The sequence below is a fragment of the Canis lupus genome, chromosome 26 (assembly GCF_011100685.1).
Source record: "Canis lupus familiaris isolate Mischka breed German Shepherd chromosome 26, alternate assembly UU_Cfam_GSD_1.0, whole genome shotgun sequence".
In the NCBI taxonomy this organism is placed as follows: Eukaryota; Metazoa; Chordata; class Mammalia; order Carnivora; family Canidae; genus Canis; species Canis lupus.
In genome coordinates, this window is record NC_049247.1 from 8,811,942 (window position 1) to 8,829,823 (window position 17,882).

General features: G+C 48.8%; 1 protein-coding gene across 10 annotated transcripts in view; it reads left to right on the plus strand.

Annotated features, from left to right (window-relative positions):
- Nucleotides 1–6,816: 6,816 nt before the first annotated feature.
- The window catches only part of CCDC63 (coiled-coil domain containing 63), a 36,502-nt gene continuing 25,436 nt past the window's right edge, over nucleotides 6,817–17,882 (plus strand). For 4 of the 10 annotated variants that reach the window (XM_038575064.1, XM_038575067.1, XM_038575070.1 and 1 more), the window contains exons 1-4: nucleotides 6,817–6,927; nucleotides 10,537–10,634; nucleotides 11,025–11,188; nucleotides 14,231–14,417. In XM_038575064.1, coding sequence (XP_038430992.1) covers nucleotides 10,626–10,634; nucleotides 11,025–11,188; nucleotides 14,231–14,417 — 360 coding nt within the window. In that variant the 5' untranslated portion in view covers nucleotides 6,817–6,927; nucleotides 10,537–10,625. Of the gene's footprint in view, nucleotides 6,928–7,286; nucleotides 7,336–9,815; nucleotides 10,129–10,536; nucleotides 10,635–11,024; nucleotides 11,340–14,230; nucleotides 14,418–17,882 lie in introns of those variants that run through there. The other 6 variants (XM_038575065.1, XM_038575069.1, XM_038575068.1 and 3 more) reach the window with 6 other exon arrangements.

Sequence of the window (17,882 nt, forward strand, 5' to 3'; positions counted from 1 at the left end):
ATTAAACCCCTGTGCCCCCTCTGCTTGCAGCTATGTGTCCAAGGGCAACCTGAAAGCAAAAGGGTGGCAGCAGTGTTTTCAATGAAAGGGAAGCAGATGAGTCCCTTGGACGCAAGGCAAAGAGGTAGAGGCGGCTGAGAAAACAGATTTGAGCATGGGAGGGGAGCTTAGATCCCAAAAGAGCCACTGGAATACCATTTCCAGGTACAGCCAGCAGTTAGGGTCTCACAGGGGACAGGAGCTGGGCTGGAGGTAGAGGAATGCCCCATGAGCCAAGCCACCTGCATCCAGGCAGCATGGGGCAGCCCCCCACCCCCAGCCTCACATGCTGAGTGGGAACAGGGAAATTGGGATGCTCTTCCCAGAAGGAAGCAGGAAAACTCAAATACGTTCATCACATGGATGATTTGAGAACATTCTGGTCATGCTCAGATTTTTTAGTTTGAGGACTTTTGACTCGATCAGCTTTTGTTTTCTGGGTCTTTAAATGATGTGGAATTTGGTGGGATTTTCAAATGATGCCAATTTAGGATGGGGAGCTGAGAGGCTGGGGATGAGGGGTGAAGAGATACGTGTTTAACTATAGCCCTATCTTAGGTGGCCTCTGGGTTCAGGCCATAGACGGTCCCAGAAGGTGAAAAACACATCATCCCCAACTCCCTGCTGTTATTAATCAGCAAATGTCTCAGGAACAGGTGTGCCTGAGTGAATTTTGGGGTCATGGCAGGTAATCCGGTCTGGCTAGGCTGAAGCAGGTGACCTGATTGTCCGTCTGATCCTGAGCCACCGAATAAGGGGATTAATCTAAATCTCTCTGAGGAGAGGACGATTTTTGAGAAAGCCTGGGACCCAGAAAATGAAAGTTGGACACAGTGGCCCTGAGGCTTGCTTACTGGGGTCATTTAGAAGAGCTGCCACTGCAATGGAGACACCCCAGAATGTGGGGGCAGAAAACCCAGAGCTCAAAGGGGTCTGGGAAAAACAAAACTAGAAAATTGCTGGGGAGCAGCCTGGGTGGCTCAGCGGTTTAGCGCCATCTTCAGCCCAGGGCATGTTCCTGGAAACCCAGGATGGAGATCGAGTCCCACATCGGGCTCCCTGCATGGAGCCTGCTTCTCCCTCTGCCTGTGTCTCTGTGTGTCTCTCATGAATAAATAAATAAAATAAAATCTTAAAAAGAAAAAAAGAAAATTGCTGGGGGGAGGGCAGGTCGTGCAGCCTGCGTGAGCTGGGAGTTCACACTTTCCTCAAGGAGTCAGTTAGGACCAGTGCTAGCTGATGGTCACCCAGACCAGGTGGATTTGAATGTTGGCTTTGCTTTTTCTTCATTGTTTGACGTTGGGCAGGTCATTTTCCCTCCCGGTACCCCAGGTTTCCTTATCTGTAAAGATGAATAATAGTAGTACCCACCCAGGGGCGCCTGGGTGGTTCAGTCCATTGAACATCTGCCTTCGGCTCAGGTCATGATCCTGAGGTCCTGGGATCAGGCCCCACGTTGGGCTTCCTGCTCAGCGGAGAGCCTTCTTCTCCCTCTCCCTCTGTGCTCTCTCTCAAATAAATAAATAAGATTAAAAAAAATAATAGTACCTACCTCATAGAGATGTTTGAATGAATGTTTGCAAATGCCTAGCACAGTGTCTAGCATGTAGTAAAAAGCACTATATATAAATGTAAATATGTAAATTCAAAAGACTTTAGAAACTGTGTTCAGGAAACAATCTCCCAAATGGTAGAACAAAAGATGCTCCTGGTGCTCTTATCACTTAGGAAATTCCAGGGGTTAGGAGTTCTGTGCCAGAAACTGGGGGCTAAGACTAACACAGCTGTCTACTGAACAATGTTGGGGTAAGGAGCACCGATCCTCCCCCAATCAAAAATCCCCATATAACTTTTGTCTTCCCCAAAACATAACTACTAATAGTCTTTTGTTGACCAGAAGCCTTGCTGATAATATAAACAGTTGATTAATACAATTTTATATATGTATTATATACTGCATTCTTACAACAAAGCAAGCTAGAGATAAAATGTTGTCATGAGAAAACACTTGAATAGTACTGTACAGCCACTTATTTAAAAAAAAATCCACGTATATGTGGACTCCTGCAATTTAAACTCGTGTTGTTCAAGGGTCCACTGTATGTATATTTTTTATTACTTCACAGGAGGCCACATGGGGAAGCACCAGGATCAGGCAGGAGGTAGAGGGAGTGAGGGAGAAACGTGGGCAAGAATCTTTATTGTGATTTCTGCAGGAAGGAATGGGCAAGCTGAAAAGCTTTAAGATTGGCTCATTTGAATGATTACCGAAGGCTCTGGGGTGCAGGTTCTGTCCCTGGTTGGTTGTCGCTGCCTGGCCCTGGGGTGACTAGGGCAGGGGCAAAGTAGCTGGGCACTAAGAGCTTGATAAAGTAGGCATTGGAACTGGTAGGTTTGCATGTGAAAGGTGCGCTCACTGGTGGGTAGTTAGCTCCCTCTGGGCAGGAGCTAACCTTGGGAAAGGCAGTTCTTTCCAGCGTCAGCAAGGCCCCAGGATGCCAAAGCATCAGAATAAAAAGACATGCTTACTGCAGTGACTACAAGCATCCGCTCACCCCACATCTGTAACCAATCTGCTATACTCATGGGAGTGACCTCGGCAGCTAGCACCAGAAGAACTGATTAATAGAGGCTTAAGAAATAAGATGCTTAATTCAATCTGACATAACAAGAGGTCTTGAGGTGGAGGCTCCCCGCTTTAGCTTGTCAACTCAACGGTATCATCCAGGACACAGACTGTTTCTCTCCTTCATCTTTTCTTCTGCCCAGCACGTTGGTGATGTCTCTCCCTATGGTCCCAAGAAGGAAACAGGCTTCAGTTACTGTTGCTATGTGACCATGCCAGAACTTAGTCCTGTAAAATGATACAATTATTTTTTGCACTCTGCAGGTTGACCCAAGTACAGCTGGATGGTGTTTCTGTTCTGCACAGTGTTAACCAGGGCTGTCCACTGAGCTGCCTTCAGCTGACGGCTGTGCTAGGCCAGAAGGTCCAAGAAGGCTTCGTTCACGTGTCTAGGGCTTGGGTGCTTTTCTGGGTGCTCCTATCCCATGGCTAGCTCAGCCTTCCACACAACAAGGGGGTCTCAGAGTGATCAGATGCTCACTTCTACTGCATTCTTTTGGTCAAAGCAAGTCACAGACCAAATCTAATTCGAGGGGAGTTTTTAGAGCTGGGCACCTGCCACTCCCACTAAAAAATAAGAAAAGAAAGAAAGAAAGGAGAGAGTGGATTTGGTGAGACAACTGGTAGTATCTGCCACACTCAAACTTCAATGTCCCTTAAAGAGGAGGCCAGCCAGAGGTGATCTTTCCTGAGAGCAGCTGAGTGGTATGGCAGGTATTCATGCTTCTTGGAGCACCAGGCTAACTTAGTGCATCCAGAGTCTTCTCTTTCCCTCTCTCCTTCCCTAGTTCACCGTACCCTACCTGTCATAGCCTCACCTGAACATAGCAAGACCACAAGTGGGAGAGGATGATAACACGTATGCAAAGGGGGGAAGGCCCAGTTATTTCAAAAAGACAGAAGCATTTGGCCGCCAAATTGAAATTAATGCTGGCTTCAGTCCCAGGCTGGTTTGCATTCCCTCCGGAGGGCAAAATCTCTGCAGCATTGAACCCAGGAATGTCACTTGCTTGTCACAGGGGGAGGGACCCCAGAAGAAAACTGATACCGACTCAGGTGGGTCAAGGGACTTCTAAAAAGAGACTTCTCTCAGAGTGTGGACAGGGTTAGGGGTAGGAGAAGGGAGATTGATGCATAGAGAGATTGGCAACAGAGGGAAACGAAACCATTTTTACCCTTAATAAATGCTTATGAAATAAGATGCTTAATTCAATCTGACATAACAAGAAGTCTTGAGCTGGAAGCTCCCAGCTTTAGTTTGCCAGCTCTGTAGTTGGTAGGAAGATAGGAAGGAACCCGAGCGATTGAAGCCCAGAGAGGGCTGGGGCTGGGGAGATAGCTATCCAGACATAAGCTGTAGCCAGATGTAACTCAGTTGGTTAAGCATCACCTTTGGCTCAGGCCATGGTCCCGCAGTCCTGGGATCAAGTCCCATTTTGGGCTCCCTGCTCCACATGAGCCTGCTTCGCCCTCTGTCCCTCCCCCACTCATGCACCTGCACACACACTCTCTCAAATAAAATCTACAAAAAAAAAAAATTATGGCAGAAGTCAGAATTCCATCAGACTGTCTGACCCTTCTTATGGATTACTACTGTTTTTATTTTGAATCCATAGGTGGTGTGAAATATTTACAATCTTTTTAGGCTTCTAGGTTCTCAATTTGGTCCTGGCAGTCTCAAGAAAGTAAGGATCAGAGAGGTCAACTGACTTTCCTAAGGGCACACAGCAGATCAGTGGCTGAGCCAGGACTAGAACCTAAGTATTTTAACAATTTGTCTAGTGTCCTCTCCACTATAATACTGTGCCTTCCCTGCCTGTTCCCTCTGTTTGTGAGAGTTACTTTCACAGTTCCTACAAAGAAATACAATAACCCCGGTATTCATATAATTTAGCATGATTTTGCCCGCAGTAAGAAAATTTGTTAATTCTTATAACAAGAAATACAGAGCAAGGTGGATATCAGGCACGGTATAATCCTCTCCAGCTCTATGTCTCTGCAAGTCTTTCTAAGCTCCTCCCTCCATCATGTTCCCTCCATGATGTGTTGGCTTTGATCTCACACTGGCTTCTGTCATGGTTAGAAGAGGGCTGCTGTTAACAACAGGGGCAACCGGCCTCCTTGTTCCCATCCGTGGAGCTAGAAAAAGCATTTCCATTCCAACCCTGGGCTATAAATTCTTCCTTTCTGTCTGATTAGGCCACTGTCAGTTCTGTACCGATTCTTTTTTTTTTTTTTTTTTAAGATTTTATTTATTTATTCACAATAGACAGAGAGAGAGAGAGAGAGAGACGGGCAGAGGGAGAAGCAGGCTCCATGCCAGGAGCCCGATGTGGCACTAGATCCCGAGACTCCAGGATCGCGTCCTGGGCCAAAGGCAGGCGCCAAACCGCTGAGCCACCCGGGGATCCCTGGACCAATTCTTGAATGGGTTGCAGGCTCCAGGAGAAGGCTCTGCACTGATTGGCTTGCATTTATGTTCCTGGCCCAATCATTGGTAAGGAGGATGGAAAGGATTGGCTAAAGGTAATCCAGATCTACCCTGAAGATACATGTGCAAATCAACTTCGGTTCCTTAGGCTGCATGGGAGAAAGCTGGTTACCTGAACAAATTGGGATCTGCTAGGAAGGAAATAGGGGGAACAGATGCTGGAGATGGGGGGAAAATAATTTTGAGCTATTTCGAATGGATTTCTGATCCTTGTAGCCATAGAGTCATTTGGACAATCAACTTCCTGGTCTGTAGCCAAATGCCTTTGCCCAGCTCCTCTGCAGCTTGATTCTAATTTCCTCCTCCATTCTGTAGACTCTGCTATCGCCAGCATTTCTCACCGCTGGCTCATTGCTTTGGCAAGCTGGCATCTCACTCTGCTCCAAGCCCTACTGATGGAGCTGAAGATCCCTTTAAGCAGAATCAATTCTGGCGTGTTCTAATTTAAAAAGCCTAGCACTTCTCTGCATGGGGGCTGCTGAGATCTGTGCCCATAAAGGCAGGGAGAGTAAATTCTTCTGGGGAGAGCCTATTTTTAACAAGTCATGAATCTAATTGAACTTAATTATTTTTTCAGTCATTGACACTCGAAATGTGTGAGTCACTAGGCTAGGTTTGGAGCTGAAGGCTACAGTGGTCCTTTAAATATCAAAGAGATGGTAGCTTCCAGAAGAGTTGCTAGGGTCTGGGGCTGTGGTTTCACTCAGGGTTGCCCTAGAGACAGACAGACCTGGATTCAAATCCTGGCTTCTCAACAGTCACTCTCTTTCTTCAAGCCTGGTTCCTCATCTGTAAAATGAGGATGGGAACACTTGTCCCAAAACACTTCATATGAATCATCAAGGCCTAACATAAGGCTACTCAAAATCTTTATTTTACTTGGCATGAATATTCATGTTTCCTTGCAGAAACGTTAATGTGTCTGATTATGACATGTTGCCCAAACCCCATACATGATATACCGTTACACTAACTTTCCCCATGGTTACGTGTGGCTGCCAGGTACATCAGAGACAACATGTTTCCTTGTGCACCATATTACCTTTCTGAAACCAAAAATGTGATAAGTTCTAAAACACATCCTGTCCCAAGAGTTTAGGTATAAAAAGATGGAGATCTTAGTATGGCTGAGCTACAATTATTCCACGGCCTTATGGGTAAGGCGGAAATCCCATGGAATCAAGATTGCCCTAGAAAACCAGTACCCCCAATCCTTTGCCTCGAGCAATGCGGCTGCTTCTTGAGTTTAGCCCCCACAAGAAGTAGTCGGCTTGTGTTTCGGGGCCATTTGAAGAGAAATGTTTATCTTTAAACTACCAGACTCCATTCGGCCTGTGAAAAAAATGCTCATGCCAGGTGTGGGGGGTGACCTGGGTCAGACCAGGGTTCCCGGTGTCATGCTTACAGCCAGCCAGTCTTAGAAGAGCATGAATGGAGATGCCAGCGAGGAGGGAGCACGCAGTGGCAACCGACTGGCAGCGTTAGTGGCTGTTACTGGGTGTCCTGGGGGCGCGGCTAGCCCGGGAAGGGGTCGCTGACAGGTGTGTCGCGCCCCCGCCCTCCACCTTCGGCCGTTCGCCTGGGTCCTCTTCCAGCGCCTTCCAGGGAAGAACGCCCCTCCGTGCGGGTCACAAAGGCGCCGGTTCCAGGGGTCCGAGGAGTCCCAGACGCGGCGCTGGGGGTCGGCGCAGCGGGGCAGCGCGGCGAGCACCCCTGGGGCGCCCACACGCCGCGGCCGCAGGTGGGACACGGCGGGGCCTGGCGGCCCCTGGTAAGAAGCCTCACCCCGCAGGCAGCCGCGCTTGCTGCTCCCCTGCTGGTGGCTGCCCCAGCCCGTTCCTTGAGGCTGCCCTGAACCTGGAAAATACCATAAGCCCCCTCAACTAAACATGAATTACAGTGTGGACAATCACTTCAAGAAGGTCCAACGAACTTCCGTTTCCCCCTAGAACGATCCCAATTTTTTAAGATTGTTATGTTTCTGTACCCCTACTTGGCTAGTGCCCCCGAGCATATCTTTAACTTACTACCAGGTTAGGCAGCCCTGGGTCAGGTTTTACAGGCTCCTCTTTCAGACCTGGCATTGTATAACCCATGTAGTCATGGCTCTGGTTTCTCCTTTAATGACAGATTGTAAAAATTCGGCAGCAGGGGTGGAGCCTGCCTCCCCCTACACCAGGTAATTAAATGTTCGTTGGTAAAGATGATCTCTTCATTCATTCAAACACTATTTGCCGTGAGCTTATCATATGCCCAGGACTATAGATATTGTAGTGGATGGACTGAGGCCCAGGGAACCGGAGGGCCTGTGCCTGAGGGCAAGCTTTGAGTTTATCCTCAGGAATTGCGAAATCAAATTCCTGCCAGCTCCAGGCAGTTTCAGGGAGTGTGGAACTTGGAGAGAGGAGGCAGGTAGGCACTAGGGAGTGAAGTTGGTAGCCAGGAGAGTGAGTACACTACCCACAGGCATGTTTTATTTATTTATTTTTTAAAAAAAGATTTTATTCATTCATGAGAGACACAGAGAGGCAGAGACATAGGCAGAGGGAGAAGCAGACTCCCTGCAGGGAGCCTGATACAGGACTCAATCCCAGGACCCCAGGATCACGCCCTGAGCAAAAGGCAGATGCTCAACCCCTGAGCCAGGCAGGTGTCTAACACATGCATGTTCTAAAACACTGATTGCTAAACAGGACTGAAGGTAGCTTGAACCTACCTGTAGGCCTCAAGTTTGAGGCTTGGGAATGAGAGGGTATTGAGCCAGGGCTATGATACAGGTGGGGCTCTGAAGGCCCAGCTGTGAGAATGGGGGTAAATCTCTCTGGAGGGAACAGAGTGGGCCCGGACCAGTGGGCACAGACAGGGAAAGGCCTATGTTGGCATCTGGAAGCTGGAGAGAACCCAGGGGAGCCTGGCTCTGGGTGTGAGTGAGTATCAGCAAAAAGGTGGGAAGCTGATGGTGCCTCCAGCTCCTAGGGAAAAACACACAACACAACCAAATAACTCAAGGGCAAGATACATTGATACTTGACAATCCTGATTCACAGACAAGGTATATTCATCACTGTTATGTGCTAGGCACTGTGCTGAGAGCTTTATAAAAGTTTATGTTATAAGGTGAGTGTGGCTATCCCCATTCTACAGATGAGGGGACTGAGGTTCAGAGAGGTAGAATCAGGCTATCAGCGAGTGTCTGGTTTACCTGAGCCCTGCTTTTAAAAAGGCGTATCACAGGTTCACTTAGGTTCAAAAAAGCCCTTGAACATAGAAAAAGCTCCTGGGCAATATGAAATTAGAGCTGCATAAAACTCCTGAGTAGAGTGATGCCTGGGTGGCTCAGCAGTTGAGCATCTGCCTTTGGCTCAGGGTGTGATCCCAGGATCTGGGATCGAATCCCACATTGGGTTCCTTGCATGGAGCCTGCTTCTCCCTCTCCGTGTTTCTGCCTCTCTCTGTGTGTCTCATGAGTAAATAAATAAAATCTTAAAAAAAATAAGAAACTTCTGAGTACAAAGATGTCCTTTGCCTAAACCTCATCAGTCAAATAAATCCTGCTACAGCCTTTACCCCCACCTTGAGATCTCTTATACACTGATCTTATTACATTATTGCTTTTAAGGAACATCCAGGCTTTTCCAGACTTCTTTGTCAGTCACTTCCTGCTGGATGCTGCCACCTATACTAGATCACACATCATTCTCTGAATACTCCTTTCGTCCACTTTCCTCTCAAACTTTGCCCAGGCAGTTCTCTCTACCCAAAATTCCTTCTCCACTTTTCTTCTCTGCTTGTTGAACTCCTATTCATGCTTCAAAACCCAAAATAAAACTCACCTCCTTTGTGGAGTCTTTTCCACTATTTCACCCTGGACAGAATTCATACCGCCTTGAAGGCTGACTTACCACTGAATTCACTAAAATGTTTAGCACCCAGTAGGGGCTTAGTCTGTGTGCTAAATGGATCCAAACACCTTGGGCATGAGAACTCATTTAGTTAAAAGTGATAGAAGACTCCTCTCAGATTGTTTTAAGGGAATATGTTGATTCATGTAATTGGACATGACCCAGAGGTATATTCAACTTGGTTGAATTCAGGGGTTTGGATGGTATCACCAAGTTTCATCTCTCACCATTTTGTCTTCTCCATCTTAGCCTTTTTCTCAGGCTCCCTGCAGAGGCAAGACGGTTGCCAGCCACTCCCTACCTCATTCAGTAGGCTCCAGAGCAGCAGGGTCAAGCTCCCATCCCTGAACAGATCACACTGGGGTGGGGAGGATGGAGTGGGGGATATTACGCAGATTAGCTAGGGATCTGGCACTCTGGTTGGCCCTTCCAGAGTCATATGCTCCAATCTGATAGGGAGGCGCAGGGTCAGCCCCAGGGAACAAAAAATGACCAGGAGTGAAGGCAGAGGCAGTTTTCCAAAGCAAATCAAGGCATTGTTACCTGGAGATAGAGGAATGCTGCACACTCCTGAAGCCCTCACAATCAATTACTCATAAACAGCATGAAACAACCTATACAATACCATATCATATTGACCTGCTTACTGAGCACTTACTATGTGCCAGGCTCAGTGAGGTGCCTGACAGCTTCCCAACCTGTGAGGTGTCTTCTAGAACTTCTCTTGTTTTCCAAAGGAGGAAAATGAGGCTCAGAGAACGGAAGTGACTTGCCCAAGGTTAGTAAGTGGAGGAGGAGGAATTTTTGCTGAGATCTGATGATTGACACAACCCATGCTTTAAACCACTGGACTGCAGGACCCCTCAGTGGTTGGCAAAGCTAGAAGTTTCTGCTTTAGGAATCTAGCCTGTGACGTCTGCAAGTCGGAGTGCAATGGCTCTCATAACCCTCTGGGGTTTGTAGGGCTAACACAGTCATCCCCTCCTCTGAATATACAGGCCGGATGAAGTTCAAGTTATGATTTGATCAAAGTGCCTTTTGGTACCACTGGCTCTTGCTTTGAAAGGCAGGTGTGTGTTCTATCCTTAGCTGAAACTGAAGGTAGAGTAATTGCATTTTAACCCCATCAGAGGACACATTGCCCTGAATGCCATTTGCCCCTTCTTCTCTGGGAACACAGGGGGCAGGAGGGTAACTGACATGCCAGAACCATCTGCCTGGTTCCTAATAATAAATTGTGAGAGGAACAGGTTTCAGGCAACCATTGCTTATTTAAAAAAAAAAAAAAAAAAAAAAAAGGCGGCTCTTCTCACACCCGGGCAGCCATCTGCTGTGTCCTCCACATGTGCCAAGTGGTGGGAGGAGGAAGTGACTGCAGGGGAGTGAGGGGGGAGAAGGTGCCTCTGGGTCCCACCCTGCCAGCCGGGGGGACGGGCTGGGGGCCTCACACATTTTCTTCCTTTTGCCGCTGTGGACAGGACACTGCAGAGAGAAGAGAGAGAGAGGAGCACTCACTGGCTTTGATCTCCCTGGTGTCTGAGCATAGGGAAAGCACAATTCCTTCAAGATGCCGATGGTAGGTATTAGCTCCTGTGTATGGAATGCTTGCGTGGGTCAGGCACTGTGCTAGCCGCTGTACACACATCAGCTCATCTAATCCCGACAGCAAACCTCTATGCATCCATTTTACAGATGAGAGACTGGAGGCTCAGAGACCCTAAGTGATTCACCCGAGATCACACAGAAAGGCTGCCTCTGCAGTATGCAATAATGAGGCCCGGCCCCCTCTCTACCCTGACACCCCAGCAGGTTTTCCGGAACAGATGAGCAGTTGACATCACCAAGGGTGGTCTTCCACCTCCAGCCCTGCCCCCGACCCCCTCCCACCCTCTGTCCTTGAGCTGCAACGTAGGCTTCTCTGGTCACCTAAGCCGTGGCTCAGTGCCTCTCTCTGTCTCACCCAAAGAAGCACAGGAGAAAAAGCTCGGCAAGTATCCAGGAACTTTCCGAGAAGGTCACAGAGCGGCTGGCTGAGGCTGAGCTTCGGAAGCTGAGGCCGCAGTTCAGGAAGATGGTGGAAAGTCGGAAGTCCTTCAACTTCCGCTCCCAGCAGAAAATCTCAAGCCAGCAGTAAGTGACGGTCAGAGTTCTGCACTGAGCGAACGTGGAGAAAACGATGGATTTGGTTTCACGCGGTTTGCCTTCTCATGCGGCCTCGGGGCAGGACCCGACTCTGAACCCGATCTGGGTACCTAGCTGGGATAGCTTCAGGTAGCAGGCCGTACGTATTCTCAGAATCCGGGGTGTCCTCAGGGCCCCAAGGGGGGGAGGACACCCATGTCTCAGGGAAGGGTCCAAATGAAAAATTCTGGTTGCTGTTTCTTTCCATAAGTGGGTTTTGTTCTTCCGTGTCCGGCATCTCAGCGTGGGCTGGTGGCAGACGGCTGCCCCCGCTCGCGAGCCACCAAGGACCACACCGAGAATCCACTGGGAATCCGTTCCAAGCCCAAACTCCCAGGAAAGGAGGAATCTGATTGGCTCAGCTTGGGTCAGGTGACCGCTCCTGGTCCAATCAGCTGTGGCCAGGGGGCGAGGTCTGGGCCATAAGCCACCGAATGGCTCTCGAGTGTGGAGCCCATGGTTCTAGCAACCCCGGTGGGGGGAGTTCCCAGAGTAGGGGCAATCATCGGGCTGCGGCTGCCCCAAAAGATGTTTCCTGCTGTGCGTCCTTATGGGATCTGCAAGAGCAAATATTTGAAACTGGGTTGTCCTAGAAATTATGATGTGGATAGCTTCTTTAGACAATAGAACAACGTTCCCTGGGGTTGAATAAACAAATATCCTTAGATTCCCTCCAAGGGAATGTAATTCCTTAGCTATATGCATAACGTTTATACAGGCAGAAACTACCCATTATTAGAAAGAAAATCTTCCACTGTTTGATGATGTGTGAAGTTCAAAGGATAGGGGAAGCAGGGTGGTTCAGATTTTCTATGGATTTAACTCACACCGACCTAGTTCGTATGGGATCTTTGTGTGAATTAGAAAAAGGCACCCTTTCCCAGGACACTTTACTGCCATCTGTTGGAAACATTGTCACTACATAGGGATTTTGTTAGAACAAGGTGAAGCGTTAGGAAAGTGTAAATCAAGAAAATCAATGATTGTTTTTCAAGCGGATAGAGCTCCCGTGGGCAGTGCAGTCCACAGCCTGGACATCTGTGCCTGGCAGCCCTGATTCACAGCCTACCCCTGATGGACATCAGGAAAAACCTCCTTCCTGGTGGATCTCTGACAGTTTTTCTGGACTCTTACCCTTCATCCTACTTTTACCCCAGTCCATTTCATTTGGTTTCACTGTGATGGACCTGAAGGGGAGGAGGAAGGGAAAGCGGAGATCTGAGATTCTTCAAGTGAAACACCTGTAAATAGAGGCCAGGACTGAGTTGAGCTGAGTGAGATGCCTCGGGTGTAATAGTTCAGGAGTGCTTGTCCTATACCTGTTCCCTCCTGAGAGGGAAGGCCTCCTTAAATTTGGGGCCACCTCACTCCCAGTCCCAGCCTTGCCCATGAGACTACCTTTTGCTTTTACTGAGCCCTCTGAATACCCAAGTCTGGTGGACTGTTGGGCTCTTTTTCCTCTCCACCTTAACAAAGACCCTCCCCTCCCAAGACAGACTAAAGTGGGGGAGAAAGGTCCCAGTGGCCAGGGATAGAAGACAAGCTGCTCTAGAATTAGGGGTTCAGGGCAGCCCGGGTGCTCAGCGGTTTAGCGCCGCCTGCAGCCCAGGGCGTAATCCTGGAGACCCGGGATGAGTCCCACATCGGGCTCTCTGCATGGTCCCTGCTTCTCCCTCCACCTGTATCTCTGCCTCTCTCTCTCTCTCTGAATAAATTAAAAAAAAATCTATTTAAAAAAAATAGAATTAGGGGTTCACTCCCACATGTGGCTATTTACATTTGTAGTTGATGAGATAACATTAAAATTTCAGTCCTTCAGTTACACTAGCCACATTTCAAGTGCTCAATAGCCTTGGTGCCTGGTTCATGCTACCGGACAATGCAGAGAACATTCTCATCATTACAGAAATTCTGTCAGACTTGTTGCTTTAGAACAGGGGTCTGCAAACCATGGCCAGTGGGCCATTCTAGTTAGCTGCCTGTTTTTGTAAATAAAGTTTTATTGGAGCATGGCCACCCCTATTTGTTTATGCATCTCCTGTGGTTACTTGTTGAATAGTTGCAGTAGAGACCATCTGGCCTGCAAAGCCTAAAAATACCCTTTTGACCCTTTATAGAAAAGAGTTTGGAGACCCCCGCCCTAGAACATTTTCTGTTCTAGAGCAATGCTTCCAAAACTTGAATGTACATATGAGTTATTCAAGGATCTTGTTACAAAGCAGATTTGGATTCAATAGGTCCTGGGTTGGGGCCTGAGCTTCTGCATTTCTCCAAGCTTCCAAAGGATGTCAAGGCAGCTCGTTTGCAGACTGCACTGTGCTGCCCTATGTGGTGCCCAGACTTGGCCAGAAACTCAGCCTCTGTGCCATTTCCGGTTGTTCAATTGTTGTGTCGTCACCCGAGCCATTTTCTCCCCCCAAAATCCCTGTTTGCCCACACTCCTAGCCGTCTCCTCTCCAAAGCAGGGAGAAGGGGAGAGAGGAGGAGACTCCTGTCAGCCGATTTAATAAATCATTAGCACCCTGCGCAGAGACACTGGGGGAGGTTGGAGGTTACTGCGCATCTCTGTGTTGACGGGAAATTGAAAATGCCTGCCTGATGGGCTTGCCTCTCATTACCCGAGATAATTGGCTGTAAAGTCAAGTCTGGAAGGAAAGTCAGCAAAATCAGACAGATGCCCATGAGCCGCTGGCAAAAGAGAGAATCTGGGCGCCCCCACCACGTCTAGGTAATGGGTTTTGACAGGCACAGCTGCATATTGCTCCTGGAGAGGGGACAGGGCTGTGGCGTTGAAGCCGGTCAGAGTTCTAGACTGGACCTGAGACCTGAGACCTGAGACCAGCCCCCGCCAGCCCCCCCCCCCCCCGCCCCGCCCCCCGCCAGGGTGGGAAGTACCTGGCTGCGTCTCCTTTTCGCACTAAGGAGCCTGGAGCTTCAGAGCAAGGTAAACTCGGGGTGCTTAGGGTTAATCACATGCTGCTTTCCCAACAGCAAAGAAATCAAGGCCCTGCAGGGAGAGCAGAATGAGAACACTCTGCTTTCGAGTCTCATCAAGTCCTCAAAGAACTTGGCTCTGAATGAGAAAAACTATATGGAGCTGTGTTTCCTGCTGAAGACCAAGGAGTATGAGGCCCTGATTAAATCAATGAAAGTGCTGTTGGCCGAACTGAATGAGAAGGTGTGGTCTTTCCCTTAGAGGGTTAACCCGAGCGCTGAGCAAGGGGAGGAGGGGGTGGGGAGGAGAGCGCAGAGGAGGGGGAGGAGGGAGGGGAATACCCATGATGCCTTAGGTCAGATCTGACACCCCATACTCTGAAGGTGACTGCGCATGCTCTGCAATCTTGTGACCCCCCCCCCCCCCCCCCCCCCCCCCAGTGCTACTGGTCCGTTCCTCCATTGTGTTTTCCAGCACCTTCCCACCAAGAGTAGATTCTCAAACCCTTACTGTGCCAGTCAGGAGAGGTTAGGCTATGCTGTAGTAACACCACCGAGTGGCCCCTTCAACGCAGTGCCTTAAAACGATAAATATTTCTTCCTTGTTCATGCTGTGTCCCCCATGGATTGGCTATGGGCTCTTAATATCTTCTCATCCTGGGGCCAGGCTGATGGGGTGTTTACCGTCTTGAATATTGCCAGGTGTTGTGCAGAGACAGAGTTCTGGAAAGTCTCACACTGGCAATTGAATGCTGCAGCCTGGAAGTGGCATGTCACTTCTGCCCATGAGCCATAGACTCAAAATAGTTTACCAAATCCATATATACCCCAACTGCCCAACCACCACCAGTCAACTCTACTCATCCACAAAAAGGTTTGGGAAGTACACGGTATCCAGAACGCAAAGAGCTAGAGACATTTGCTGCACAATGTTAATGGTCATATCCCTTACTATGGCTTGAAAGGCCCTGCATGTCTAACCCCTGCCTGCCCCTCTGTCTTCATCACATGTCATTCCTTCCTTAACTCATCTCACCTAGCTGCAGACTTTCTTTTTAAGACTTTATTTATTCATGCGAGACACAGAGAGAGGCAGAGACACAGGCAGAGGGAGAAGCAGGCTCCCTGCAAGGAGCCCAATGTGGGACTCGGTCCCAGGTCCTGCCATCACGCCCTGAGCCAAAGGCAGATACTCAACTGCTGAGCCACCCAGGCGTCCCTAGCTGCAGACATTTTTTTTTCAAATATGTGAAAACTGTTCTTACCTCAGAGCCTTTGCACATGTTCTGATCCCTGCTGCTTGTCCTTTATATCTCAGCCTAAATGTGACTTTCTCAGGGAGGCCTTTTCTTTTTTTCTTTTCTTTTTTTTTTTAAAGATTTTATTTATTTATTCATGAGAGACACACAGAGAGAGAGGCAGAGACACAGGCAGAGGGAGAAGCAGGCTCCATGCAGGGAGCCCAACGTGGGACTCGATCCCGGATCTCCAGGATCAGGCCCTGGGCTGAAGGCAGATGCTCAACCACTGAGCCACCCAGGTGTCCCAGGGAGGTCTTTTCTATGCCCTTTCTCCTGTTGAAAGTATATCCCCTTGCGTCAATTAGCTTCCTTGACAAAAACAAATAGTACACTCAGTGAGGTACTTTGAGATGAGTTGTGTTTGTTTTTTTTTAATTTTTGTTTTTAGATTTTATTTATTTGAGACAAAGAGCATAAGCAGGGAGCAGGGCCAGAGAGAGAGAGAGAAAAAGAAGCAGACTCCCCACTGAGCTCCGTCCCAGGACCCTGGGACCATGACCTGAGCCAAACGTAGATGCTTAACCAATTGGGCCACCCAGGCACCCCTGAGAAGAGTTTTATGAGGCACTGTTTACAAGGGTGTGAGCATAGAGTAGGGACATTGAAGCACTGTGGGGTTAGCCACCATGGGCAGGGCAGGCACTGTGGAACCTGTAGACAGGGAACAAGCCAAGGGGAATAAATACTCCAACCCCCTCTTCTCACTCATGGACCCCCAGTGCAAGGGACCCATTGCAGGCTCCTTCCAGGTCAGTGTCCCAGGGCACAGAGCAGGGAGGGTGGAGCAGAGTGGAGAATAACTTCAGGGGGCAAACAGGAGATCTCAGCACCACCACCCCTTAACTCCTTTATGACACCCCACGGCACCTCCCTCATAGCACTTCTCATGGTAGTAATTATACTTTAACACAGGTGTCATCCGTCTAAAACCTGTCACCTCCAGGAGGGCAAGGACCATATTTTGTTTTGTTCCCTACCCATCCCATGTCTATCTCAGTGCCTGGCACACAGTAGGTATGTGAAAGAATCTGGAGTCTCATTCCATCTTTCCTCTGCTCCAAACCCTTTAGTAATTTCCTATTGTTCTTTAGATAAGGGCCAAGCTCCCAGGGGTGGTTTGTTAACTTGGCTGCACTATGTGCCTCCAGTCCCTCCCACCTTCTCTCCTGCTCCTTCCTCCTCTGGTGTTCCATCCACACTGGCCACCTTCATGAGCCCACAGTGCTCTCTTGCTTGCAGGCCTTTGCACCTGCTGTTCCCTCCACCTGGATTCCCCATCTTCTCTGCTTGAGGAGCTCCTATTTATCCTTCAGGTCTCAGCCCAAATGCTATTTCTGCCAGATGGTTATCCCTACATTTCCTCTCCAGATGCCCCTACTGTACGTGTCCAAAAAATCATGTATCTTTTCCCAGGACTGTGTTTCGTAGCTTGTTTCTAGTTCCAGATTATAAATTGGTGTTGAGGGCAGGGACCATCATACTGTCTTGATTACCATCATGCCCTTGTTGTCTGGAACAGAGCAGGTGTTTAATAATCATTGATGAACAAACGAATGAATATACAAATGCATGAGGAAGGCAATAACAGTGAAGAAAGAGGAGAATTGGAGAAAAGATGGGGATGTGGGTCCTCAGAAACAACAGGAAAAGGCAGGTTACTTAGGAATCCTCAAAAGAATATGGCACTGACTGCCCTGTACAAAAACCTTCTTTCCTCAATTCCACCCCAGGGCAGGTAGGTCCCAGAATCCCCTGCTGCTGTGCCCACCATACAACGTCCAGAGCTCCTTCCTTGCAAGAGGTCACTGGAGGCAGGGACCTCACACTAGCCCTGCTTGGCCTCAAAAAGCCAATAAGCCTGTGCCTTCATGCTGAAGAGAGCACCTCAAGTAAGCAATCCATTCCTCTGTTGGCACAGCCATGGCTGTGTCTCCCATCGGGCTGAGGCTTAATTACTCTCAGTGTCACAAAAGCAATGTCTGACATGAAGGCGCCAAAGGGAAAAGGAGGCTGAATTTAATCACAAGAGCCATGGGGAAGTGCTGACACATACCTGCCTTTGACTAGGAGCTGGAGCCTGATGTCTCTCTCGGTCAACTCAGGCAGGGGCGGGCCTCCTGCAGTACAGGCAGTACTGCCGTCTGGAGAGGCTGCCCTCCTGGATATCGCAACAGGTTTGTGTTAAGGGTGCTGACTATGCACAGCACAAGAGCGGAAAACCAAGTAGAACAGGGGTCTGACTTGACCTGAACCAAAGCCGAGCTGCTAGTATCACTCATAAACAGCATTCACGTGCCTTACAAGTTTGTGTGAGACCCGGCGGCTCCCTTGATGCCTGATGGTCTGAGCTGTCCTCTTTCTTGATGTACCAGTGAGAATATGTTGGGCTGCAAGTAATGCAATTCTTG